Consider the following 10,824-nt stretch of genomic DNA (forward strand, 5'->3'; position numbering starts at 1 on the left):
AATATGTGCCATAAAACGGCATAATGTATGCTGTAAAAATGTTTTAATAAATATGTTTGATAAAAGCATCAGCCTTAAACGTTAATACAATGTGGTTGTAGCGCTAATTTTAAGTAAACAATTTAAATATTTATTTCACCAATGTCTTCCAATCTTGGTCCAAAACCAAGATCGGAAGACAGTTTTGATCTGACTTTATCTAGGTGTTTCTATTAATGTGTTATTGTATTTATATATGCATACGCACAGTTGCCACTTAATAAAATACACCTGCTTAAACTAATGTGGGCTACCTTCATAAAAGTTAGGCCTATTTTAAAAAATAAAAACAGTTTTAGAGGTGCTCATTCAACTTTGAATGATTTAAGAACACTTACAAACAGATATGCTTCCCCCCCTTTTTCCATTGAGGTTTGAGAACAAAGGAAACACATAACAGTGTAAAAAGCAGTCTCAAAAGCATCATGAATTCATTCAATAGCATGCATCGTTTGCATTCCACATATCTATTTATTATCACAATAAACAGTATTTTATTCCTTTAAAGTATTTTAATTAAATGTTTAGCTCGTCCTATTCTATTTAACAAGTATATAGTTTACTTCTCCTGCATTGCTTGCATATTGGTCACTTGCAACATTCTCCTGTCTATTCTGTTTCTTCTTGCATTATGTTTTATTATTTATGTCTTATATATATTTATGTTGCATTGTTGAATGAGCCTGGGACCTACGTTTTGCAATACCATAACTGTAGCTACTGATGCTTAACTTTAGCGATTTGAGCACCTGGAAAAGCGCTATATAAATGTAATGTATTATTATTATAATAATAAAAAACCTCTGATTCCTGAGTTCATGGCTGCAGTACTGTTGTTCGCCACAAGGGGTGCACGTCGCTCAAACCGGAAGCAGGAAGTGAAGTCAACGTCAACGTACGAAATTCAAACTTCTGTAACAAAACATCTCTGTTCGAGGGCTTTTCTATGTGGCGTCTGATTCCTAACTGATTTCATCTCCTCCGTCCCTCAGTTTCATTAAAGATTCAGGTAACATTCAAGAAGCATCATTCAGTTAGCTTGGAGTGAAGTAGGCTTTAATTACGTTAACGTTACTTGTATTAGTTTGGATACTTTTTTACGTCATTTGACACAAGCTTGCTAGAAAATGTTAGCTATCTAAAGCTGCTTTTACTTATGAAGGAAAGGTTGGTTAATTTAGTGATTTAGCGAGTTTAGTGCTAGAGAGTTTAGTGCTAGCAGTGGTGCTGTACGTTAAACGGGTTTCCTCTCGCAGCAGTGAGGTCACCATCGTGGGGCTGAGACAGGAGGATAGACTGGATAAAGAGCAGGAGGATGCCTGTGGAAAGGACGGAGCACCGCGGAGCCGACGAGCTCTACAAATATTATGACGTTTATGAAACCATCGGATCAGGTAATGGCAATGGTGATATGTCCTTTATCGAAACAGCTCTGTCAGTGCCATATCCACTCTGACGTGTGTTTTTGTATGTTTGTCAGGAGGCTTGCCAAAGTCAAGCTGGGTCGACACCTCCAGACAGGAGAGAAGGTTGCCATTAAAATCATGAACAAGAAGGATCTAGGGGTAAGTTAGATCAGTTGTAAATGTGAGCATTATTCAACATAACTTGCATTTTTATACAATAGATTAAAAGAAATGACCACGCCCAAAGTGGTGTGTTCAAGGTGTAACCCTATTTAATTGTTTTTTCATGGACTCAACATATAATATTCCGAATCACATTAGCATAAACATTAGCATCACTATTGTATATTACATGCAGGGGTGCACATCACTTTTTTAGTGAGTTACTCAGATGAGTACCAGGAGACAGCATTTGGTACTCACCCTACGCGAAGCGTGGTGTTAATAAGTGGAAATTAGCTCAAAGCTAAAATCCGACATGTTTACATTTTAAAGCATTATTTGTTTTAAATGTTCATCAATATCCCTCTTCAAATAAACGATTAGATAAATGAAAAGTGCAGTCTTCCTCACTGTCCTCCTCAGTGTCTCCTTCACTGTCCTCTATTTCCACTGCTTGCATGGTAGATGATGAAGATGCTGCAGATGCACCTCCCTGTCCCTGTTTAAGCCTGCAATTGTTTTCTCCAAAACTTGTTGCCAAAAATGTGAAATCCTCACATTTCCTGAGGCCAAGTTGAAGGGTCAAATACTAAGAAATGATCACATGACTTGAAGTCATATCTGATTTCAGATGTGGGAAGTAACTAAGTACACTTGTTCAAGTACTGTACTTTGGAACAATTTTGAGATACTTGTACTTTACTTGAGTATTTCTATGTTATGCTACTTTGTACTGCAGTTCAGAGGTAAATGGTGTACTTTTACTCCACTACATTTATTTAATACCTTTTTAGTTATTTACAGATTTGGATGAATGATGTGAAATATAATCAAATCTTAAATCAGACTTTAGTTCCACCTGGAGTAAATTCACAAGCTGCCCTGCAGTATACAAAGTCATTCAAACTAGCTGCACCTTTACCAGACAAGGAACACGTGTAGCCGAAATATGTGTTTTGTTTTGATGACCTATCAGGTACGCAAAGGCGCTTAGTGACGCAAGTGACATTGCGCATTTCAGATTTTTACCGTGCATGCATACCTGCGTACCAGTTATGTGCACCCCTGATTATATATACATGGCTGTAGTGCACATGTATGCCAACAAACCTTTACAAAAACGGCATGATTGATCCATACATAAACTATTGCTCCACTGTTTCATGTACCCAAACATTTCTGTATGCTGATCTTTCTGTGTTGTGAAGAACATCATTATTTAAATTTCACACATTTTTCAATTAATAAAGAAATTGTTTGTCACCCCAGGAGGACCTGCCCCGTGTGAAGGTGGAGATCGAGGCCATGAGGAACCTGAGCCATCAGCATGTTTGCCGTCTCTACCACGTCATAGAGACCACCACCCAGATCTTCATAGTGATGGAGGTAGGCACACACATAGACTGAGTGTGAATATGACCTTATTTATGTTTTATTTTACAATTGTCTCCCTCTCAGTACTGTCCAGGTGGCGAGTTGTTTGACTACATCATAGCAAAGGACCGTCTGTCAGAGGAGGAGACCCGGGTTTTCTTCAGGCAGATTGTGTCAGCGATGGCCTACGTCCACAGCCAGGGATACGCACACAGGGACCTCAAACCGGTGAGCACAAGCGCTGATTCCATGTGAAAGAGTGTCTCCTTGTCTGTGACAGCATCCTAATCTTAACATTTGCTACAACACTTGTCTTTCTGAAATGTAGGAAAACCTATTGATCGATGAAAACCACAACTTGAAGCTCATAGACTTTGGATTGTGTGCCAAACCTAAGGTACGTCATCAACTTATTCTCTGTCTTATTGTGTTTGTGGTATTGTGTTTACAATTTATAGAGAAAAGTGTATTAAACAAAACATCCTTGTGGACAATATTGCAGCTGAAGTGTTTACATCAGGGGTGTCAAACTCAATTTCATCGCGGGCCACATTCGCATAAAGGTTGCACTCAAAGGGCCGGTTGTAACTATATAAATATACAATATAAAATAATGTATTATATTACATTATTGCCTTTGCATTGGATTATTATCGGATAGGATAATAACTTAGTCATTAACTACGTCTGAAAGCAGATGTCCAGGGCAAATAATTGCAAGTCTCTTCAGTGCGCAAAACGAGATGCATTGTGGGACATATAGTTTATGGGCAACCTGCTTCTGTAAAGTGGCATGTAACCGTATAATAAACGTATTATATTCTTTGCAAGCTCTTGCGGGGCCACATAAAATGAAGTCGCGGGCCGGATTTGGCCCCCGGGCCTTGAGTTTGAGACATGGTGATTAATGCCTTTTAACATGATGTGAACATGTGGTCATGTCTCTTCTAGGGAGGTCTGGGTTATGAGCTGATGACGTGTTGTGGCAGCCCTGCCTACGCTGCTCCTGAACTCATCCAGGGAAAAGCATACATTGGTTCAGAGGTGAGAGATGATGCCTTTTCCAACTATGAGCACCACCAGTGTTATGACATTTCAGAATTCCTGCAGATCTTCAAAAACCTTATTTTACCAGAGTTTTATTTACTATTTACTGAATGCCTCTTGTGCACTAATGTCACACAGATCAGGATTTCGATCACAATTTTTTTTTTGTGGATTAAGCACTTACATACTGAGTAAGAAAAGACAAAACTGCCAAGTCGGCACACAAACACGCCCATTCCTATCTTCGAAACCAGTAGCAAGCTAAATTGTCCATAAGTTTTAGTATTTGTAAAGGTGTTCTTGAATTTAATTCCATGTAGCATTTCAAACATTGTTTACAACTTCCTTGAAGCTGTAGGAACCCTGTACCACACACATTTGTTTCCCCAATCAAATTCATTTTACCTGCCTGTTCCACATTTCTGCTTTTTCGTGGTTTGCTGAGTGTATTCGCTGGTGCATGACTCAGTGCAACTGAGCTGTGAAATCCTAACTGTAAAGCTGAAATACTGCTGTGTGATGTGCAGGCTGATGTGTGGAGCATGGGGGTGCTGCTGTTCGCTCTGCTCTGTGGATATCTACCCTTTGATGACGACAACTGCGGGGTCCTCTACAGGAAGATTGCAGTAAGAGAGCTGACCTTCTTCTAGCTGTTTAAGATGTTTGATATTTAAATGAGCCCACTGTGCTCTGATTGGTCAGCTCGCCCACTCTGTTCTGATGAGTCTACCACTATGGTCCACCACCGTTACAGTGGAACATCAGTGATTATGTGTTACAATGGCGTTAGCAACCAGAAAATGACACCAGCAATGACAAACAGATGAGAATGCTGCGTGGGGTCTGGGTGCCGTGTTGACGGGACGTTGCGCGGCTCGCTGCTGCGAGGAGCGGACAGTGTGAGCTAGGTTCATTTCCTGCTTGCTGCGTGGGGTCTGCGAGACAGCGAGACATCGCGAATGGACGCGGGATGGGGGGGATGCTGAGGGGGCTGCACTAGCTTCAATATCTTGTGTCAATTCCGTTTAATTGTTTGTATTAAGCTCAATCAAATCCCAATACTATCATGTTTCACAATTGTTTTTGTACATCTTTTATCTCTTCAGAGAGGCAAATATGATAACCCCCATTGGCTATCTCCAGGAAGTATCCTCATCCTCAATCAGATGTTGCAGGTGCATAACAATACTTTTATCACTTCACTTTTTAGCCATTTTGTAGACATTTCCCTCCATGAGTTACTAGTCTGGTTCTCATTGCACACTACTGGAACTCATCTACACACATCTTTACAAAATAATAGAAGTAGTAAAAAAAAATTATTTAACATTGTTGGTGCATATCATTTAATGACTTGTACAACATTTTAGATATTTTATTGGTTGTTGGATGTGTCGTCTCTTGATTATTGAGTTGTAGTTCTTGTGTTTGTCCTGTAGGTGGACCCCAAGTGGCGTATTACTCTTCGGCAGCTGCTTGACCATCCCTGGGTGATGAAAGACTACAACAGCCCCGTGGAGTGGCTTAGCAGAAAGCCGGTACACACACACACACACACACACATTCATCCATAACATACAGACAAAAATATCTAAATAAAAAAAGCACAACTGCAAACAAATAGTAGCTTTTAACAGTTAATGGAGCAGTATGCTATCTGTTTTACTTTAGCCTCTTTTTATTTTGATTTCCAACAGAAAATGTCATCAGTTATCTGACTTTTGAAATAATTCTTAATATGAACATAATTGTTTGAGATAATATTGTTTAGTGCTGACATATAAAAACAATACAAAGTTAAGGAGGGTCTGTCTTGCATTTTGTGTAACCATGCTGGGTCTTTTTGTAGCTCGGCCACATCGATGAGGACTGTATCACTGAGATGGCTGTCAACATGAAGCGATCGAGGGGGAGCACCACTGCGCTGGTCAAGGAGGTAAAATGTTTATTATGCTGGTCTGTTCAACAACAGTTGTGATTATGTTGCGTTATGGATGGTGACATCACAACAACTGCATATGTTAATCATATTAACAACCCCTTTATTCTGCGTAATTTACATACTCTCTATTTGATATGCAGTCTAAAACAAATGTCCTCTTACAGTGGCGGTATGACCAGACCTCAGCCATCTACCTGCTGCTGCTGTCAAAGAAGCAGAGGGGCAAACCTGTCCGCATGCGCCCTGAACCCACAGTGTGTGAGGACTCTCCTCTGCACCAGGGACTACAGGTCAGACTCGGCACCACAACTCCCAGAAGGCTTTTCTTCTTTTTCTGGGCTACTGACGGCTTTATTACTCTACCTAGGACATACTTGCTGTTTCCCAGTATCCAGATATGCTGTATATGTTGTTGTCTTTTTCTTTATTTTCTTTCTTATTTTGTCGTCTTTTCTTTTTCTTATTTTGTATTTTTGTTGTTTTTATTTCTTATTTCGTCTTTTTGTTTTTTTTAAAAATGTCTTATTTCTTCTCTCTTGCTGTCAGTCAATGGAAGCTCTTCACTTGAGTGAGGATGAAGATGCCGTGATGATGGGTTCTCTGGACCTTTGCTCGGACTACATTGATGATTGCCCCTGGGTTTCAGCCAAACATTACACACCCCAGGGAGTCAGAGGTCAGCCAGATGGAGCTGTAAACAAAGACACGGTATGTGAAATTTGGAACATGAGTGAATGCTGTCTCCAATGTCCTCACAGATTCATTTTGGGTTAGAAATATTGCTGAAAGGTTATGCCCTTTGTGCCTCTTCCAGAGAAATCTACTAACATCAAGCTTTTCTCTTCTTTGTATTGCTAAAGAGACTGGCATCCCCAGCGGTGGAGAAAAGGTACGCTTACAGTCCGACTCCAGAGAGGGGGCGGACAGCGGCACAGCACCGCCAGGAGAGAAGGGACAGAGACCAGGAACGAACCAGTGAGAACAAGGAGAATATGGCGGTGCAGCAGCAAGACGTTGAATTATTTGCGCTGCCTCCTCCTCGAACTCCCGTGTCCAGTAAGAAGAATCCACGGCCCAAGAAGAATGTGTTGACCACACCTAGTAAAAATGCTAACGTGGCCAATGCAGACGCACCTAAAGGTAAGAGCAGTTTCAACCACTGAACCCATGGCAGTAATCTAGAACAGGCAACACACAGTTTCAGTTCATCATGCAGTTTGTTTGTATACTGTAATTGTTTTTTTACGTTCCAAACAAGGGCCCAAAGTACAATCTCTATTCGATTATTTGCATTAGCCAACTGGCCCTCTCCACATTGCGCTCTCTCATTTATCTTTCCCTCGCTCAGTCCTCATGCATCTCATAATCATAAGTGCCACGTCCACATGCCACACATTTGCAAGTAAATTGTCTTTTTAGTAATAAACTCATTTATTGGGCCTATTATTTTCTATCCCAAAGCCTCTCATGTTTCTATGATTTAGCTGTCATTACTGAAACCACGGAGAATGGACACACTCAAACACTCTCATTTACATACACACTTATCACTGTCAACTCAAAGGTGAGGTTATTATTATCAGGAAGCTAATTATTTTCCTTTATCTGTGAGTGAAGGTCACTTATGAATGAAGAATCATTAAAGTCTTAATTATTTGTCAAAGTGAATTCTCTGCTCTGAGTTCCAGCCTCATTAGTTTCTTCTATAAACCCGTCCACAGGTGGGCTAAGCAGTCGACTATTGGGTGTTAAACTCTTGGAATTTGGCTTGGCCCTGCTCTCTTTTCAGCCTTCTGTTCTCTAAGCTACAGTGCAGACATGCTGCTTCTTAAAACACACACTCACGCTGTGGTCTGTGTGTCCGTCCCTAGGCGTGTGCTGTGACAGGTGTAGCTGTCTCTTTCCTCTGCTCACAGTCCCACGTGGGCTGTAGTGACATGTGTTCTCTTGCCACTAAAGCCTAGCTCTCCCCCTGTGTTGTGTGTGTGTGTGTGTGTGTGTGTGTGTGTGGTGTGTGTGTGTGGGTGTGTGTGTGTGTGTGTGTGTGTGTGTGTGTGTGTGTGTGTGTGTGTGTGTGTGGTGTGTGTGTGTGTGTGTGTGTGTGTGTGTGTGTGTGTGTGTGTGTGTGTGTGTGTGTGTGTGTGTGTGTGTGTGTGTGTGTGTGTGTGTGTGTGTGTGTGTGTGTGTGTGTGTGTGTGTGTGTGTGTGTGTGTGTGTGTGTGTGTGTGTGTGTGTGTGTGTGTGTGTGTGTGTGTGTGTTGTGTGTGTGTGTGTGTGTGTGTGTGTGTGTGTGTGTGTGTCAAAGCCTTTGTGTTCACAACTCTGATGACAAAGCCATCCAGTTTCATGCGTAAGAGCAAAGGGCTGTATCGGTCACTTTCTCATCTAATCCCCATCGGAGTTCCCCTTTTGTTTCCTCTCAAGATACTTTCAGGTTCCAAACATTACCTAAGTCGGATTTTTGTACAGAAGGGCTTCAACTGATAATTATTTATTAATATGCAAATTATTTTCTGAGTTGATTAATTAATCTTATGGTAAAATACAATTGTTATCCTAGTTTCTCAAAGTCAACAATGGTGTCTTCAAATGTTTTGTGTCAGTCCGAAATTGTATGATATTCAGTTTTATTCCATGCTTTTTTTTTGCAATTATGTTTTTGTCGAACCAACAGTTGGACTAATTGTCGCAGCTTTAAGTTCTTTCTCTATTCACTATTTTTCAAACAAAATGTCTGTCTGTGTTGTAGGTGAAGGCAGTGCATCTAAGAAGAGAGCAGAGTTCAAGGAGATTGCAAACGTCGAATTAGTGGCCTTCAGTCCTGAGCGAAGGTGAGTGGGGGATCTGATGTAAAAGAGAGGGAGTAAGGGATGGTGTGTGTGCTAAAATTGATAAATGCAGGCAATAATAGAATGAGAAGAGAAATACTCTTCACATCTAAGACTACAAGATGGCTTATGGTCTACAGAGACTCAACCACGGTTAAAAGTTGATATTTATGATAATACATCTTCATCTTACCTCCTGCTTTCGGTAAGAAAAGTTTGATAAAATGACAGGTCATGAGAGTCCTTGTTTTTTTTCTCCAGGTCTCGCTCATTGGACATGGCAGTGACATCAGACAGCGGGAAGAAGAAGAGAGCAGGAAAGGTGTTTGGTTCCCTGGAGAGAGGTCTGGATAAGATGATCACCATGCTCACTCCCAGCAAGAGACGAGCCCTGCGTGACGGCCCGCGCAAGATCAAGGTATGCAAGTCAACCCTTCATACTCATTCTGTGTCAAAAATAGTGTACATCATTATTTTTCTGTCTGTGTCTTCCCCTAGGCGCAGTACAACGTTACTCTGACCAGTCAGACCAACCCAGACCAAATCCTGAACCAGATCCTGTCCATCCTGCCGGAGAAAAATGTTGATTTCACACAGCAAGGGTGAGAAGACACGCCTTAACCTCTTCGTTCTGATCAGATAGCCCATTTCTGCCTATTCTTTGAACCAATTCTAATCTTTCTGTCACCTTCCTTCATTTAGGTATACCCTAAAGTGTCAAACCTGGGGCGACTCTGGTAAGGTTACCATGGCGTTTGAGCTGGAGGTGTGCATGCTGCAGAGGCCAGAGGTTGTGGGGGTCCGCCGCCAGAGGCTGAAGGGGGACGCCTGGGTCTACAAGCGCCTGGTGGAGGACATCCTCGCCACATCCAGTATCTAAATAATGCACTTTCCTGTCAATATCACTCCCAGTGTAAATCAATGGATGCCTTTTTGTGTCCTACAATAAATGATGTCTGATTAGGAATTGTAGCAGAGATTCAGACTAAGATCCGTGTCTTAACACATTAATGATTAGTTCTTCGTTATTCATAGTGAATATTTGAAATTGTCCTTAGGCCAGCCTGCCATCCCCAGAGAACATGTTACATTAAATGTATGAGAATTACATGTCAGTATGGCTGTTTCACTTTTTAATTGTAAAGCTGAATAGGATCTCAGTCAGTCCTCTTGAGATGAATGTGTGAAATGAAACAATGTTATTTACAGTATACCTTCTGGCTGCTTATTACCATATTTATGTCTTGATGTCGTTATTCTTCCCTATAGGTGTAATTTCCTGTTATTAATGTACATGTTTAAAATTCTTCCATCACTGCGTTTTACATGGTTGTGTTGTATGAACTGTCTTCTTTTATTTCTCATTGGTGCTTATCCAGTTCTTACTGTCTGTCGCATTGTGTGTGTAAGATTTTGACTGACGAGGAGAAAAATAAATGGTTTCTAGTGGATCTAATATGTCTGTGTTTATGTAGACAGATGATCAAGATTAATTTACGTCAGATTTTCTTTTTTTATTCACTCAGCAGTTTGATGGCGCAGTGGTGTGTTTTACACTTTGTCATCATCCTTCTGTTCCTCTGGTATACACTTCTCTTTGGTACAAAGATTGATAGTGATAGTTTATCTTAGTGACAGCATTTCTAAGTTCACATTTAGTCAAATAAGTGCTGAAAGGTGTGAAAAATGCTTCAACACTTTAGATGCTTTGGGTTTGAAAGCTCACATCCTTCACTCACATGTTCACAGCATTTTTATTTAAAAGTCATCCACATACCTTTATGTCCTTGAACTACAGAAATGCACATGCTCTGTGTTCTCGTGTAAATGTAAAACGGTGAGAGATTTATCCCTGATACTCAAAATGTTGGAGGATCATGGTTATGGCAGAAATGGCTGTAGGAGTGTGATTGTTATGACTAAATAATGATGATCATTGCCAGCAACATTTGAGCAAAGTGAAAAAAGCTCCTTCTCCCCCTCCCTGTTCCCAGACAAGATGCCACTTAGTCTTAACAGTGCTGCG

General features: G+C 40.8%; 1 protein-coding gene across 2 annotated transcripts; it reads left to right on the forward strand.

Annotated features, from left to right (window-relative positions):
* The first annotated feature begins 911 nt into the window (after positions 1-911).
* melk (maternal embryonic leucine zipper kinase) lies at positions 912-10,254 on the forward strand. 2 transcript variants are annotated; one of them, XM_034211553.1, is made up of 18 exons: positions 912-1,048; positions 1,296-1,433; positions 1,520-1,604; positions 2,877-2,993; positions 3,066-3,209; positions 3,310-3,378; positions 3,933-4,025; positions 4,556-4,654; positions 5,135-5,203; positions 5,468-5,566; positions 5,878-5,964; positions 6,135-6,260; positions 6,517-6,678; positions 6,831-7,110; positions 8,720-8,801; positions 9,060-9,216; positions 9,297-9,400; positions 9,501-10,254. In XM_034211553.1, exons 3-18 carry the CDS (start codon positions 1,584-1,586, stop codon positions 9,676-9,678), a joined length of 1,887 nt encoding a protein of 628 aa, XP_034067444.1. In that variant the 5' UTR covers positions 912-1,048; positions 1,296-1,433; positions 1,520-1,583; the 3' UTR covers positions 9,679-10,254. The 2 variants fall into 2 exon arrangements, with proteins under 2 accessions (XP_034067444.1, XP_034067445.1); XM_034211554.1 differs by having other exon boundaries at positions 1,299-1,433.
* The last annotated feature ends 570 nt before the right edge of the window (positions 10,255-10,824 follow it).

Source organism: Gymnodraco acuticeps, unplaced genomic scaffold (assembly GCF_902827175.1).
Source record: "Gymnodraco acuticeps unplaced genomic scaffold, fGymAcu1.1, whole genome shotgun sequence".
Taxonomy (NCBI): domain Eukaryota; kingdom Metazoa; phylum Chordata; class Actinopteri; order Perciformes; family Bathydraconidae; genus Gymnodraco; species Gymnodraco acuticeps.

Bases quoted from the DNA above. Each gene is read 5' to 3' on its own strand.
- melk (XM_034211553.1), top strand. From the start codon at position 1,584: ATGAACAAGAAGGATCTAGGG. The intron at 2,994-3,065 runs GTAGGCACACAC...TCTCCCTCTCAG, and splicing joins AGATCTTCATAGTGATGGAG to TACTGTCCAGGTGGCGAGTT. The intron at 7,111-8,719 runs GTAAGAGCAGTT...TCTGTGTTGTAG, and splicing joins CAATGCAGACGCACCTAAAG to GTGAAGGCAGTGCATCTAAG.